Here is a 17,497-nt window from a genome sequence, read left to right as displayed (position 1 = left end):
TCCTTCAGACTGGAATTTTCTGTATCAGTATGCAACAGGGCTTTTAGCAGCCAACAAGCCACTGAAGGGATGTAAAAATGATGAATTCACACTCTGATTCAAAGACTTGAAGATGCCCCTTATCTGTCTTTGTCTAGTTCTCTTTCTGGCCTTTCTTGATTTCTTCCTCTCATCTCTTCCTCTCACATGTATCCACACGCACCTCTCATTGTCTCTGTTTCCGTCTCTAACTCATGCACGTGTGCACAGGGGAGCGCCAGGAGTGGATGGAAAGTCTTCAGACGGCCACGCACCCCCCCGCCTGCGGCTCCCAGAAGCGCTCAGACAGCCTCCCCCACAAGCCCTCCACAAACAAGCAAGGCTTGCTGGATCTCCGCGGTTACAAAGGCAGAGTGCTGGTGTCCCTGGCGGGGAGTAAAGTCAGGCTCTGCAAAACAGAACAGGTACTTCCAACACCGCCGGGACTTCCTCTCCACAGGATGACAGCTTCCTGTTTGAAAAGGGATGATAATAATCACAGCCTATTTGAAGCAGATGAGGTAGAGATGGAGATATTCATGAAACAGTTGGAAGCTGTTCATGAATATCTAATGAGAAAAGTAAATATATATGTGTAAAAGGCTTCAGGGTCCTGAGATATATTGTGCTCTATTTTTGTGGGTAAAAGATGGGGTAGCCAACTTACTAGCAACAACTTTTACCAGCTACATTTAAAACATGTAGGAAAAGGATGTTAAGTGTATATATGTATTGGAAACTAGACATTATTGGCAGATTGGGGGTTCTACCAATAATTGGGGTTCAACCGTATAAAACAAATTTCCTTTTTTCGATTGGCCGATTTGGAATTTTGGAAAATTAGCCATTAGACGCCAATGGCCACCACAAAGTAATGTATGTGTCATGTGAATTATAAAATATAGTACTCATCTTGAGACCTGTTTTTTAGGCATAAAAATGAGCATAATGGCCCCTATGATCGAACTATAAAAACCCTTGTCAGTAAGGCCACCATTTTGCACAGCTTTTAGTTTTTGAACAGTCAATAAAAACAGCACGGCTTGAGAAGCTATGACTTATTAGTTCGTAGTATGAGTCATCTTCAAAAACCCTGAATCCTCATCATAACTCAAATCTGTGGGGTACCCCTTTGACATGCTGCTTCAGTATCAGCGTGCTTATTGAAAGGGCTTTGCATCTGTTTCAGAGATCGTTTTGAAGACTCCCAAGGCTTTCGTAGTCAGTATTTTAGTATTTTCTGACTTATTCACTCTTTTTTTTAAACGCACATATCCTCTTAACTGCAGAATTGAAAGACGAGATAAGTTTTCACTTACTCATACTTTTCTCTTGAGTCTTCCCTATTTGAAGTAAGTCCAATTATCCCGGATAGTCCCCCTGCTCACGTACTGAGACTGTGTTCTCCTCCTACTCCTGTCCCGGCAGCAAGATATCCTATCTGAGATGGACAGATATCTCAAACGCAGTGATACTATTACTTAAAGTGCCTCACACGTCTTTGTGTGCATATTTGATAATGCCACAGTCGTTCGACACGTCTCAATTTCTCTGTGGCTCTCATTTCATTTCGCCCTATCTTTTACTTTTGTTGTTTGCCTTTCATTATTTTCTTCATTAGCGTGAACAAACATCGTTGTTAGAATTGTCTTTTGGGTATCGCTCCACGTCAGCACATTTCCACATCCTTGATCTGAGACAACAGGAGGAACGGAGGGAAAGAGAGAATCGGAGAGAGGACAAATTAATTGTATTATTTCAGCTTACGAGCTAAATCCCCGGCATAAATGCAGCTGCAGCGGCTGTGTTTTTTATTTTGCAGAGACGGGAAGGGAGGCGGCGAATATAAAAGGCAAGAGAATAAGAGACTGAAACAAAGAGTTGGAAGTAGAACGCAGAAGTGGAAAGGGTGCGGGTGCAGAGGTCATATGGGCGTTGGTGGTTTGTAAGAGAAAGGAGGGACGTAGACCGTCGCCCCGTTCAAGTTCAGCGAAGTGGAGTATTTAATCTAACATGATGAACGAGCTATTGGATACATCATCCTCCCAGCTCCTCCTTCACCGCCCCTTCTCCACTCCTCACGGGCCGTAAGCCCTGTGATGAAGCTGTGTTTAAGGTCATTTAACCACCAAGGTAAAGAAAGTCAGACGGTGCGCAAAGTGTGACACACGCGTTACCTCCGAGAGTGATTAGCCTGCCATGGGCTTCATAGGCAGATCGCTGTCATGTATTACCAAGTAATACATCACACCTGGTAGTTAAAGGATTGATTGATAGTTGGATCATATTTCTTGCCGTCATCTAGTATGTAATTTAGCTGCCTACTATCTTAGGTGAACCCAGTTTCTCAGTCGTTTTCTCTTTCATACCTACTTTGCAAAGGTTCCACATACAGAAGAGCCTTCTCCGGTGGGAAAGGTATTCCGAGTATACAATAACAGCGATGACTGAGGATTTTAATTAATCTCTACTTTAATTAGATCGCTTTCTCATCCCAAGACTGCAAGGCCGTGTTGCTAAGAGTTGTAACACAAGTGAGTATCGTTTTACCAAGGCCCTCCTGTTGTAATGTTAACCTCTTTAAGTTTACTATGAGTGCATTCATAGCGTGCCTCTAGCGGTTTCTATATAATCCACCGAATAACTTCTTTTATCCTGGCCCATTGATTTCAGTTTCCTTGACCGCTGCCTCACTGTCAGATATTCAAAATAATCATGTGTTTTGTCTCCATTGAGAGTTTTCTCTTTTAATTTCACCTTCCGCTCTGAAACACTCTTCGGCTACATTCTTTTAGAGTGGTTGAATGGGGTTGGCTAGAAGTCAAGGCCGCCTTTTCTTGTCTAACCTTTTTTAGAATACCTCGACACTGTAGAGTGACCAACTTGCACAATAAGAGGTTAAAAAGCTTTGAAAGAAATTCAAATTGCATGCATGACAGGAATTTTCAGAGGGGACCTTTGTTCAGCACATATCAGGTTAAGGCGACTCAATTATTTGAGCACGGATTTGGTGCGTTTCCTGATTATAATTGATTTATTTTCCTTTTGAGTCGATGCATTCTTTCTTTCTTCTTGTTAACCCTTTGGAGTCCTGGGCTAATTTGGCTGTTTTCGCATACTTTTGATTTGTCTTACTAAACCTTATTAAGAAATGTTTGGCATGTCAATGTTTGGTATATTTCTTTCATTTTGAGATACTATATGAACATGTTGGACCAAAAAAAACATAAAAATGGATTTTGAAAATGATATTATTTTTTATATAGGTAACACAAACATGTAAAACGAAACAATTTGAAAGCTGAAAATATATACATGGGATGTCGTCACTATGATAATGTGAACGTTTTATTGAGGTAGCATGAACCTATACACATTTTATGAACAAATAACAGGTGTATCCATAGGCGTTCTTTCCTCATTTCTCAAGTTCTGTCAACAGTGAAACAGTAGGCACAACACAACATTTAAAAGCTTGAATAATGTTCATGGGATTTCATTCTGATAAGGCAAAAGTGTTATTATAAATATAATAATAATATATATACACCCATTATGTACAAAAATCATTTTTTTCTGTCTTTATCTGTGCCACGCTTCAAAGCAGTTTCTGTCAACTCCTCCTCCTCCATGTAAAAAAACAAGCTTATAGCTTGACCCACGTTCAGAGTTCTCTTCATCATAGTTGAATCTTCAAAACTCTAAATCTATCTAACTATATCTAAATTCTCAATGTTTGTCTGTCACTTTACTTCAATCGCCGCCTGTCTTCGTATATCTTCGTCTCTCTCCATTTCCCGTCGTCCCTCTACCTGATTACCTCACCCCCTCCCTGGTAAATACATCCTGTTGAGCAGGATCTACAGTTTCCAGTATTTTCCGTTTCGTAAAATGATAAAATACGGCGAAAATATTAAAATACGTGCTTCCATTTTTCATACTTTTGAAATGTATTAACTTTATATCATCGTATCTCCGTGTTTACTGGGTCTTTTTGCATGAAACAAAGACTGCGATATAGTTTCAAGCCACTACTTTCGACGGAAACTCACAGCAATGTTTTCCGGACTGTTGTTTTTATGCGGCACCGGCTTGAACAGGTCATGTGATCTGATCACGCCGGCATGACGGTCGACTCCAAAGGGTTAAAGTCTTTTAGCTTAATGTATTATGACACGTGGACAAAAAGTCCAGAAAAACCTGCACGCGTACGAACATTTCCCCTTAGGGCCCTTCCCCTCCCTAAAGCGCCCTATAGCCACCTACCTCTTCGCTGTTGTAATTGGCAGAGTTATTTTTTACCTCTAATGCCTTTCCTTCCTCTCCTCATCCCTCCTTCCCTCCATCCTCGGTGAATTAATTGGAGAGGGCAGGAGGCCACGGCACATATTGGGTAGGTAACGAGTGGCGAGGGCTGGACGGCCGCTAACACCCAGCGCTCTAATTGGCTGCCTGAGAGGGATGAGGGTCATTAGGTATAGGTGACTGCTTTGCCCTCTCAGCACAGCCTCACACTCTCATGCACATACATTCAGTACATACAGTGTAGGCGCCTTCCAGTGTGAAGCAGAACAATTATACAATGATACATGGGAACCATTCGTCCTTCTGTGTTTTAAATCATAGCCTTGTGTTGCATTTAAGATACTCCCCTTAACTGAGAAGCGATAATGCGCTTTGAATGGAGCAACCCTCATTATCCCGTCATGCGTCTTCAACCTACGGAACATACCGGATCTTAAAGAGCAATGACTGTATCTGTAATTGATGGAATAAAAAAGGCAAGATTCTTCTATTTCTGAGGAAAATCTCAACTTTGAGCTCAATTAGGACTTTGCCATCGAGTGAATTCACTTGTCTCGCTCCCTTGCCTCTTTCCTTTTATCTTTTGCCGTCTTCTGAGCTCACAGTGCCTTTATTACCCATAATGCTTCACGGATCTTCATGCTAGCGTGTCACCATATTTCCATTCCTCTCATTCGGTCTCAATATCATTGTCCAGAAGAGTTAGGAAAGTAGAATAATTGCTTTTTTTACACAGTCATCTAAATGTGTTCAACGTAGTCTAATTGGGGCTAATGATGAACACATTACAACATTAGCCCCAATTGAACCGACCCACACAGTTGGTTGAAAAACCTGCAGCACGCAAGCATTCAAGTGACTTCCTCCATGTGTTTTGTAAAATGTAGCCGTGCTGAGAAGTTTGTGGCTAATTAGATGTAGAATTTGGCAACGCGCACACATTTGTCTCTCTTCTGTTAGGCCATGTCTTCCCAAAAACCATCCTAATCAACAAAGATGGTGTCATTCACTTTCTTCTCTTTGTTTAGTGTAATTAGTGCAAATTGTTTTCTTGGTGGGGAACAGTTAGCAGAGAAAACACGCATGTTTTTATGGCTGGCACAGCATGGCAGCATTTAGCTCTCCTCGCTTAGGCGGTGTTCTGTAAGTCGCTGTAGAGGAGTGTTGGCGCAGCTCCTGATTTATTCTGGCTTTCCACACACACACACACACACACACACACACACACACACACACACACACACACACACACACACACACACACACACACACACACACACACACACACACACACACACACTTTCATTCTGTCAATCGCTCAGCTGACCCCTCACTCATCTCACCCACTCTCAGCAGGGATTACCAAGGCCCACTTTCTCTTATACTTCCCATCCCATTGTGTTCTCGCTGTCGTTCTCTCTCTCGTCTTTTGACTCACGTTTTTGGCTTCGCCCGTGCATTCTTTCTCTATTGAAATCTTGGATGTCTGTGTTTCTTTCCCTCTATTTTGATGTTGTGCCTATACTTGTGTGGGTGTAGTTGTACTTCTTCCTGTCTGTTTTTCTGTCTCTGCTCTGAGCTCTAGGCTATGGAAAATGGTCTAAACTGCAGTGAGTGTTGAAGGTGAAGCGGAGAGGGGCGGTGTGCGCTGTGAAGCAGAGTTACAGCGGAGCTTAGGAAAACTCTGCTTCTGCTTATAACCCCTATTTCTGAAATGGGTCTTAAGAGGCTGAGAGCTTGGGTTGCTTTGGATTCCCCTGAGACACCTTTTACCTTTCTATAACTACGCCGTTTTCTCCAGGTATATACGCACTCACCAGCCTCTCTTTCTGTCTGTCACACACGCATCCAAACGCCACGCACAGACTTGGCTTGTGCGTCATTGGTGCCAAGGAGAAAAAGCAGATGACTGTTATAGGTCTGTCACAGACTATTTTCTCTCACACTTAAAACAACGTCCAGTGCCATTTACCAAAATAAAAACGTTACTGCGGGAAAAAGAGTAGCCGAGACTGAGGATGTATTTACTTTGAGTGTATGTCTTCTTTTGTGTTTGCTACTTTTCATTAGACCAAGTGACATTCAAGTCCTACAGTATGCGAGAAACACTTTAATGAGGCCACCTTGTGGATACCACCTTATCAGAAAGGGTGTCTAATTTGGCCAAAAACGGCCCCTGGGTGGTGTCTAGGGAAGAGCCCTTATAATTCCAGGTCCCTTTGGGAATACATTTTCTCTTATGTGGGTGTCTTAAAATGTTTCTGGATTTATTTTTGAACATTTGCATGTGTACCTTTTAACTTCATTAAAATGGGAAAGTCATCAAAGACAAAGAAGATTCCTTTTTCTACAATTTGCAGTCACAGTGGTAATAGGGAAAGTATTCTCCCTATATGCTTTCAGTGCATCAGTATAGAATATAGGAAGCATCATTTAGGTTAGCTTAGCATAAAGACAAGAAAATAGCTACCTCGGCCAAACATCTATCAACAAATACCTAACATACTCAAAAAATATTGGTTTAGTCGGAAAAAACAATTAACTTTTCTGATGAGTGACACTTGGACATCCCCCCCCCACCATAAAATGCTAAGCGAAGCTACATAGTTGTTAGCGGTAGCTTCATATTTATAATAAAGAGTCAGCGGTATTTATCTTCTAATCTAAATCTCAGCTAACTTTTCCCAATTGATTATTTACATATATTTTGTATTTAACATTTTCTAAACTGGTATGTTCTATAACGCAAAAAGGCATTAGCACACTATGTGTTCAATTGCACATATTTCAAGGACAGAAAACTGAACGTCAGACAAAGCAAGGTTCAACATGTTTATTCCATTTTGTTGGCATATTAAATCCAATGGGTTTTCATGTAGATTTGTTGATATCTCTATTTTATCACTTCATAAATAAGGAAAATCCTCTCAGCAGCCATAAAATAAATCTGTTTTCTCCAATTTTTTAGAACTCAAATGTTATATAAATCAGGCTATGAATGATGTATGAAATAAACTCCTGTAAGAACCTTCGGAATATAAATGGGGATGCAACTTGAAAGATGTCGTGCTGCTGAAGTAGAGATCTCTGGCTCAGAATATGAGAAAACTCATCGGCCTTTAAGTATAAACAAAGAGAAAATAAAACAAAGATTTTTTCAAGGAGCTTCAAGAAAGAAGGATAAACTAAAAAAGTATTAGAAATCACTTCTCAAATTGCTAAAACTAACATTTAGAAAATTATCCTTTTTTTCAAGTTTTCTCTTAAATATATGTTTAAATTAGGCATTTGATGATGCTAATTATTGGTGAATTCAGCAGAAATGTACAGACACAAAATGAACAGAAGCTAGCAAAAGAAAACACTCTTAAGTGTATTATTGTTTTGTTTCCATTCGTCGGAAAGAAGAATCGTTATGGAAGCAAACAAGCCCAAAATCTCAATGTTGACCAGCGCTTGAACAACAGTTTTTTCCTGTGGTACCAATACATGTTGATGATGCACTGTAATGTAACAACTTCACAATATATTCCTATAGAGAGGCGAAGTCCCGCCCATCTACTTCCGGTCCATGGGACAATTATGTATTGAAGTCGATGGGGAGAGAAAACGTATCTTTCGATCCCGTTTGAATTGTGCCACAAATTACACACATGATGTTTGTCAATCTTAAAAAATAATTTCCATGTCAAAAAAGTCGCAGTTTGTCTTAAAACTGTTGAAATATAAGACTATGAAAAATACGCAACTAGAAAGACTACAAATCCCAGAATCCCGGTCCCGCATGCTGGCTCTTACGGAACCGACTAACTCCCCTTGTGTGTATGTACAGCTCTCAACATGCCCAGACCTGGAGTGATACTTTTCGCCTCATTCTGAAAGAAAGAAGTGAAATGTGCCAACGTGACGGCCGTCTTGGTGTGTGGTGCGAGACGGGAGATGTAGTTCATTGAGCGGTTTCACACGAAGAAAGTGTTACTTCAAAGTTTTAAAACATTTTTTTTTTTTTACTTGCAAAATTATCTTTTAAATTGACAAACATATGTGTGATTCGTGGCACAATTCAAACAGGATCGAAAGATAATCTTTCTCTCACCATTGACTTCAATACATAATTTTTCCAAAATAAGGTCCCATGGAGCTCCCCGGAAAGGGAGGGACTTCGCCTCTCTATTAAATCTACAGATCCTCATCTCTCCTTTTTTTGTTAATCCAGGACTATAAATCGGGCTTGGCTATAGCTGAAGTGGAACTGGCTGCTGCCAACATTAGAGACGTGGACCGCAGGGGCTTTGAAATCAACACGCCCTTCAAGAACTTCTGGTACGTCTAAAATGTGTGTGCTGTGTCTTTTTAGGTGTGTGTGTAGGCTAGGGAGAGACGTTTCTTCCCTAAGCTTGATCTTTCCTCAACACACCCTTTCATATTGCTTATTTCATCATCCTAAAGGGAATGTTAGGTGAAGGAATATCTCCTGAAATGTACCCCCATCAGTGATGTACTCAACAGGTTGACACTACTAAATCTCCCTTTGTATAACATTCTCTTTTATGGTACTTCCTTTAACAAATCTCCCTCCAGTATCTCATATAGTATAGGAAATGCCCTTCACATACACTAAGCCTCTTGCTTCACTGTATTTTAATCTCAATAATCATATCTCATAAATCATCCGTATTCACAGATAAAAGGGCAATCTTCTTTTGGTTAATCTTCTCTTAAGAGTTTCATAATGCGATATGTTAAGAGGACTTGTGGTGAAGGATGTTTGCATAGACTTATACATTGGCCTTTAAAATATACATTGTTATTAGATAAGCTTTGTTTTCTTACCTACAGAGTTGGAGGATTAATTCAAACCAGAATCCTTCAAGGCTTCATAAGAACTTAAACTTGTATGCCTAACCTAACCCTCTCTTTATCCTTCCTCACAGGCCAAATAAAAAAGTTAAAATCAACTAAATTACTATTTATAATAAGTCCAAGTGTTTCTGCTTGTGAACCCAGTGACAATATTGGAAGAAGATACAGGTCACACTTTGAAAACATGACCCAAGAGCTGTAGGCATGAAGTTATACACTGCCATCCTAACCAACAAAATAAATACTCATTACTTAAGTTATGACGACAGACATCACGGTGTGGTCGCGAGGTCTCACTGACCTTATAAAGGGAAACTGCTAAAGTACACAGAGTACGCCGCGGGCACAACACCTCCAACTCATTTTCATTTCTGATTGATCAGGGAATTACGTGTCATTGATTCATCATATACAGATGGATTTTAAAAGTAGCTTCTCACAGTATAAATCTTGTGGTTGGTCCACTTTGATTTCACACTACCTGGGAATTGTTTTCATGCAGCACCCTAACAGTAACTTCACACCTAAACTGCTTTTTTTGGATTTGCAACAAAAAAAAAGGGTGTTAACAGCCAGACCGAGCTGTTATGTCTCTCTATTTGTGGCATATTAGGTTGGTTGCAGTCTTGAAGGACCTTTCCAAACCTCTAGTTTACTGCGTGGACGAGTTGGCAAACTTGTTCCATTTTCCCTCCAGAATCCAAATGCTTCACTAAAAGCCAGTTTGCTCTGCTCATCGGTTAGTGCCTCAGGCTGAAAAGTAAACACAGGTCTCAATACCTTTTTGATCCACGCTATGATTGCTGCTTTCAGAGCTGCCCAAACAAATTGTACCAAGGAGGAAAACCAACCAGGGTTACATTTTAAAAGGACTAAAGGACACAGGTTTGAAAACACCATAAAAAAAAGTCATCCTCCTCTATTTCTTTCTTAAGTTTAACACCAGATACGATAACAACACTGCGGTTAAGTGCAGCATCATTTTCAGATAATTAGATTTACGTACGTTTGCATTTGCAAAACTGTTCAATCAGTGAGTTAACAAAACTAGAGTCCACGTGACTTCAGCTCTGGATTTGTTGTTGAAATGCTGCGTGCACATAAGTAAATAAGAACTGCAAGTCATCTCCGTCACTACAGGTGTAAAACGTTTTTTAATACTCCGTGAGATTCACTATATCAACTATAAACCAATTCACACACTTTGACCCTGTGTTTGTTTTCCTGTTAAAATTAATGAGTATGAATGTCACAAGAGTTAGAACTCATCTCTAATGATACAAAAATTATCTTTTCTCATTAGTTTTCATTTGTTTGTAATGATTGGATTTTAAAACGCTCCCGTCAAAAACCATCTTGCGGACCATCGCACAAATCTCAGACTCATCGGTCATAGCTGTAAACACACTACATGAAAACAGGGACCTGTACGGAAATCACTAATTATCGATCTGGATTCAAAAACAAAAACAAATCTCCCCTGGGATCTTAAAGCAGGAATCTCCACCACTGTATGGACCAAAGCCTTTCAGATGACTCCAGTTACTGAGGGCCAACAATCAATACGTCTACTGCCTGTTTGTGCTATAATGGTCCATTTAGAACACAACCGTCACAGCTGCCTGGACAAAGCATGTTTGTTTGTGTGCACTATTATTTTTGTATCCACTTTTGCCCAATGCCTTCTTCAAAGATTTCCCCCCCCCCCTCATTCCTCCACGTGTCCGTTTGTATGTCCGATCGATCTGTTTGTCTAGGATATCTTAATGGTTCCATCGTTGGGCGGCTTCGTTAATACACTGGACGTAATTGCCATTTTGTGTGGAACAAAAAAGAAGAAGGTGGAATTAAAATGAGCCCAGGTCCCCTGAAATGTTTTGATGAGGTGATTGTGAAAGGCTTTTTGTGTGTGTGTGTGTGTGTGTGTGTGTGTGTGTGTGTGTGTGTGTGTGTGTGTGTGTGTGTGTGTGTGTGTGTGTGTGTGTGTGTGTGTGTGTGTGTGTGTGTGTGTGTGTGTGTGTGTGTGTGTGTGTGTGTGTGTGTGTGTGTGTGTGTGTGTGTGTGTGTGTGTGTGTGTGTGTGTGTGTGTGTGTGTGTGTGTGTGTGTGTGTGTGTGTGTGTCAAATCGATTGGTAGCCCCGGGAGCGTTCTACCTGCTCAAGGTGGGGATTAGTGAGAAACTCATCTAATCACTTTAAGCTGTGGAGACTCACTTTGGCTTTCCCATAGTTTTGCCACCGTTAAATGGACAGTCTTCAGCCCTCTGTGGTAGAAAGGCAGACTTTTATGAGTAGAGAGAATGACAATGAGGCAGTGCACAAACAAAGACACTCAACTTTGAAGACAATACAAACTTTTTTTCTTGATCAGAAAGCACCTCTACTAAGGTAAATCTGCAGACAAATGCCTAGCTCAAGGGCATATTGGAAACACATCCATGTTTGTCTGGTTTGTTTTTGGGTTATGTATTGAAAGCTCACACAATTATTTTCTTTCCTTAGACGGAAAATGTTCCCCGATGAAAACCTTCGACAGCAGGGTCTTTGGATTATCCTGAGCGTGCATGGCATTGTTTTTTGAAGGACGTGTTGTTGAGTTTTTTAAATGACATTTTCCAAAGCTTTGAGCAGCACGGACATTTTGCTTTTCTTTAACTCAACTTTGCCAAGGTGGTTCCAGAAAATCCCCCAATTGTCTTTATTGCATTTGCAGACATCAAAAGGGCAATTCTTTTGTCGTTTTGATTAAATGACCCCTTGAGCAATAGGGTTGTGTTGAAGACCATCTGTTGTCGTATAACTTGGTCTCTGTATCAGCCTTAGATGTCAGTATTGAATCAAATATTATATTTCCTGCAAACATTAGCATCATGTGAATCTTGTGTATTTGTATTCATTTTCTCTATACAACATCAAATTGGTAAAATAACATCCTGATCCTGAAGGATGCACTTCAGCAGTTAAGTATTGCACTTTAATCTATGAAGAGGCAGGTAATCAAAATAAATGGCCAAGCATCAGAGGCCGAGATGCACAGACTATTAAATGTCTTTCATAGTTGGAGCAGTCATTCTTGTTGTATGACGGACACAGAATAAAAACCACTTGGTCAGTAAGGACAGTTTGTTTGGTCAGCATAGATATAACATGAAGTTTGAGGATTTTATTACCCAGCGCCCCTCTAAGTTAATTGGTTTGGGGTGGTACTTAATGTGGTGGACCCTCCTAGCAAATGGAAGTAAGTCAGGAGATGTGGCTGGTTTGGAATTGGCTCTGAGTCTAGACAAGATACACCTGAGGACATCTTCAGAGTCATTTCTCAGACTTTAAAAAGTTCCTTCAGTGCCACAAGTGAAATTATATAAATGTTTACACAGGCTGAATACACTTGTCTATTTCTCAATTCTTTGCTACCGTCTTCCCTTCCCAAATACCACTTTATTCCTACTTTAGGTCTCAAAGTCAACTTTAATGTCAATCTTTCAGTTTGTATGTACAGACAGAAAGATCAAAATAACGTTTCCAACAATCCCGAATACAAAAATACAATAATACAATCTAATATATTAAATATGTATAAAAAAGGTTGCAGGCTTGATTGATCTAACATCTACCAAATCAGCCGCTTTTTTCTAAATCTTGTAAATGTTGGAAACATAATGATAAATGTAACCTACGTTTGACATTGTATTGGAAGAACTAAGCCAAAATATATTTAGAGGTGTAAATGGGATTTCAATTTGTAGTCCAATTTTCAGCTATATTTGACCCGGCAAACAAACTGTACATAGTTATATTTTTGAAAAGAGTTCGGATCACTTGCTTTTACAACAAGACCATAGAGATGTAATCAAATCCACAAATAAAAGCACATCATTATGAATAAATACTTTTCAGGGTTAGACACATGCATTTTCCAAGATGAATGCACCTCAATTTAGGCTTGAGGATTATATTCAAGCATTACACGGAACATAACCTTCCATTTGATAATATGAACCACTTTATATTCAACTCTCCTAACATTATGTACATAATGCATACACGCTAAAGGGGCCGTATGCCGGTTCATCATTCATAAGGAAGAATTAGATTTTCTCACTTACATCTACAGTATGTAGAATAGGGAGCACAAATGCTTTCAACAGCAAAAAGATAAAGGCCATTGGTGGAATAATGTCAAGTGACAGCACACCAACATTTGATTTTCAAATGTAATTGAAAATAACTTTTTATATAAAATACATTTTCATGAGTTGGGACCAATACCAGGTCCTTTGGTGAAAAGTGAACCCTGAAGTTGACTGAACAGAGCAGTGTTTCAGACAATGAAGGTCAAGTTAGATTTAGTTTTAATTGAATAGTTTTACATTTTTTTAAATATGATTATTGCTGGGATGGTTTATCATTCTGTTTTTCCATAATGTAGGAAAAGCTGCAGCTAGCTTAGAATGGTCTCAGCAAGAACATAGGGCTGCTCAATTAATCATATTTTAATCGCAATTACGATTATGGCTTGCAAATATTACGAAAACAACGTAATCAAAATAAAACGATTATCTTTTTATTATTATTTTTTTGTTTTTTTTTTAAATAATTTTTTTTAAAATTGGTTTTTCAGTTGAATTATACTTAAAGTTCAGGGTAATCAACTGTTAAAATTATAAGGTTTACATTTTTTTTTCTCCAATAAATTGATGTTTTCAAAGTTAATGGATAATCGTTTTTGATAATCGTGATATCAATTATTGACCCAAATAGTCGAGATTATGATTTTCAACATAATCGAGCAACCCTACAAGAACATCAAAAAATCCACTTATCCATTTAAAAAATACAAGGTTTTGGTTTTAGGTGTCGGCCTGATTCTTGTCTCGGAGCTACTGGTTTTAGTCTTTATGCTATACTAAACTGATATAACCATCTCCTGGCTTATATTGAAGTATTCTTCATATGTGTGGAGCACTCTGAGCCTATAGCTTTAATAACCATATCATTACAATGCGGCAGCTTCTTTTAACATGAGAGCTCTATGACAGGGCAGAGTATAATGGTGGCCTGTAGCCTGTTGTTGTGATGGAAATATTAAAACAATACGTGAATGCTTGAAATCTTATATTTTAGTTTTTTTAAATAGCCTCTCACATGGGCGCTGTAGTCTTTGCGGTGTGTTCAAATGCAACTTTTTAGCCAAGACGCAGGCAACGTAGGGCCAAGCAACATCCCAGTCACCACTGCTCCTTTGCTGTCCGTTCAGTGTGTCTAAGCTTTAAACATTAACTACACTTATAGCCGGAGAAAAGGCAACAATGTCAGTTGTTACTTTACTCCACTGCTAGAATTCCCAAATAATTCTTCACTCTGTATTCCTCTTCACCACCTGTTGACCTTGTAAACTGTAGTTTAGTTTGCCCCGTCACCTGACACCAGCCTTCGCTTCATATCTAAAACTCTGCGGCTCGGGGAACCTCCACATACTCTCGCCTCCCTTTGCTCCTCTGTGGTTTTGGAGGCCGTGCTGCAGTTCATCTGTGGATGTGAGCAGTCCTCTCTTTAGACGGGGCCCGGGGCCGAGAGCGATGGGCTCCCAACGTCTGAACCCAATCAACCTATCGATCTTTGTCGGGGTACTTGGGCGAGGCGGTGCACATCCTCTGCTTCGGGCACAAGCTTCCCCCTCCCCATCGTCTCCTTTCCCTTCCTTATCCTCAGTCTTACTTTTATACCAGTCGTCCGGTTGCCATGGAGACCAGTGGTCCCATTTCTCCTTCCTAAGTGCTTCTTTCGGTCAAGCTAAAACTCTCCTATTTCCTCTCAGTATTATATGCCTGTCCATCTTGCTGTCTGTCTTCGTCTCTTATCCCCACACATACGCACAGATACGTACAGTTACATACGCTTATCGTACCCTTATGTAATTCTGAGTTACTCGCTACAACTTTTCCAACTTCTACTCATCACTTTCTCCATCAGAAACCCGTTCTTTCTGTCTCTGCCAGCTATCTGTATAAGTGCTTGTTAGACAGAATATTACATCATTAATCTGTGTGTGTGTGTGTGTGTGGATGGATTGAGAGGCAAGTGAGTGTTCTGAAAGACGGCCAATTTGGGAGCTATGACAGTTAAGCCATTAACTGTATGAGTGGGTTGTGTGCATATTTATTACACATCATATCAAATGAAATATGGATGGTTTGACCCTCCTGGTTTCATCAGTTTAATGAAAAGATAAGATTGAGCCAATTTGACTTAAACTTGCTCTTGCAAAAGACAGTTTATGGCAAAAAGTATTTGGAAACCAGACTGCCTCTACTTTCCTTGGAAGGCTTATTGAATGCTTGGCAGGACTGATTTTTCTTCCATTCAGCACATTAGTGCAGTTAGGAAATGATGTTGGGCAATATAAGAGCCGGCTCGCTCTCAAAGTTCTTCTTCATTCCTAAAAGTGTTGAATGGGGTTTAGATCCGGGCTGAGGTCCAGATTATCCTAAAGCTTGTGTACACGCATTGAAGTTTACTTTCTGCAGAACATTTGTTTTTTTAATCGGGGTAAAGAATTAGAAAAACCTGGTTTCCAGGCGAAACTCTCCCAGATAAAATAAATGTCTTAGATATGCATAGTATAAGTATTTCTCATTTTATATGATACACTATACTTATGATAGCACAAAAGCTGGTAGAAAGAAAACCTGTAACATACATTTACAATGATTTCCTAACCTGGAAAGTTTTGATATTAGTATATCATTTAAGGCTGGCTCCGTTAAGGATATACAGCTTTAAAAAAACGGGTGTTGAAAATAAAAATGTAAAATAAAAGAATTTTAGGATATTTTAAACTATAATGAGATGATTGTGTTTTCCCTGACTATAATGTCAGTTACTATTAAGCCGTTTGCAACTTCAATCACTTTTAAAAAAAAAAAAATCAATCACACGTATTGTTTAAAAATGTCAATCATTCTCAAAACCACAGGCTTCAGGCGTCCATCATCCGCTTCACTGTCAAACACTACAATCTTAGAGCTCTCATGTTATTCCACCGGCTCCCATGTAATTATGTGGAAAGTTCTCAATGCATTTCCTAAAGGAAGAACAGTGGTAAACTCTGTATATTGACGCTGTATGTCTTTGTCCATCACCATTTCTTAACCTTTTTATTATAGAAATAATTTCCTGAAAACGCATCGAGCATTAACACTTTATAGATTTTTGGAGCAAGGTGAAACAAACTGATTTACCTGCCCTGCCCACTCCGCTATCAATTTCAACAAATCTATTGCAATCACACATCGGCATACACACTCAGCAGACCCCCAAAAACTACTCCAAACACTACACACCCCCTAACACTGCCAAGCGATACTTTGCTGTTTAATTGCTCTCTCAAATCAAATCAATAACACTGAGGCATGTGTTGGGGTGGTGGGGCTAAAAAAATCAATCGTTGCAGCTTCACGGCCGAGTCAGAACTGGAGAAGGAGGAGTGGATTGAAGCGGTCCAGGAATCGATCGCCGAGACACTCTCCGACTATGAAGTGGCGGAGAAGATCTGGTTCAACGAGGCCAACAAGAGCTGCGCCGACTGTCGCGCCCTGCAGCCGGAGTGGGCCTCGGTCAACCTGGGCGTGGTCATCTGCAAGAAGTGTGCAGGTGAGGGATATGTATGCTAATCTACTATTGCCTTCCTTCAACTCTCTGATGCAGAGTCCCCTGCTAGAAGCTGGCATACATTGGTCGAAAAGAACATACTGCACTCACAGCCCCCCCATAAGTAAACATGAAGCACTTTGAATGTAAGCCAACAGGCTGTAAAAACAACTTTACTTGATCATTCTTAAATAACCAGCAAGACCAGTATATAAGGTTTGTAATGTAACTCTTAACTTATTTGGGTCAATAGTTTCCCTTTCATTATTTAGAAAGTTTTCCTGGAGAAATATGGTATTTAATACAAATATTTGAAAAACAGAGACAAAGTTCTGAGACTGTTGAGAACTTTTTTTTAAATATATATATGTATTGGCATTTTGTTAATCCAACACAAGACATGCGATATGAAAGACCTTTCCTTCAAATATTTTGGTTAGAATTGAATTAATAGTGAATGTTTTTTATTCAGTTATTAATTTCAAAAATACATCTATTAAAGGTGGGGGAGGTAATTTTGGAGAAACCAGCTCGAGTGCGCTATAATTTGAAAATACACAGCCGGAAAGAATCTGCTACTTCCTTACAGAGCCCCTCCTTCAACACACACGAACGCGCACATGACCAATGAGGGCACGAGATAAGTTTGTGCACAGATGGAA

At 39.7% G+C, this 17,497-nt stretch overlaps 1 protein-coding gene across 1 annotated transcript in view; it reads left to right on the top strand.

Annotated features, from left to right (window-relative positions):
- arap2 (ArfGAP with RhoGAP domain, ankyrin repeat and PH domain 2) overlaps window positions 1–17,497 on the top strand; it is a gene marked incomplete at its 3' end in the record, with an annotated part of 108,313 nt that overhangs the window by 27,450 nt on the left and 63,366 nt on the right. The window contains exons 9-11 of the mRNA XM_079671151.1: window positions 250–443; window positions 8,540–8,646; window positions 16,639–16,838. Coding sequence (XP_079527277.1) covers window positions 250–443; window positions 8,540–8,646; window positions 16,639–16,838 — 501 coding nt within the window. The remainder of the gene's footprint in view (window positions 1–249; window positions 444–8,539; window positions 8,647–16,638; window positions 16,839–17,497) is intronic.

The sequence above is a fragment of the Notothenia rossii genome (genome assembly GCF_949606895.1).
Source record: "Notothenia rossii genome assembly, chromosome: 3".
Lineage (NCBI taxonomy): Eukaryota > Metazoa > Chordata > Actinopteri > Perciformes > Nototheniidae > Notothenia > Notothenia rossii.
Note: the sequence above shows the minus strand (reverse complement) of the source record. Positions and strands in the feature narration are given on the sequence as shown.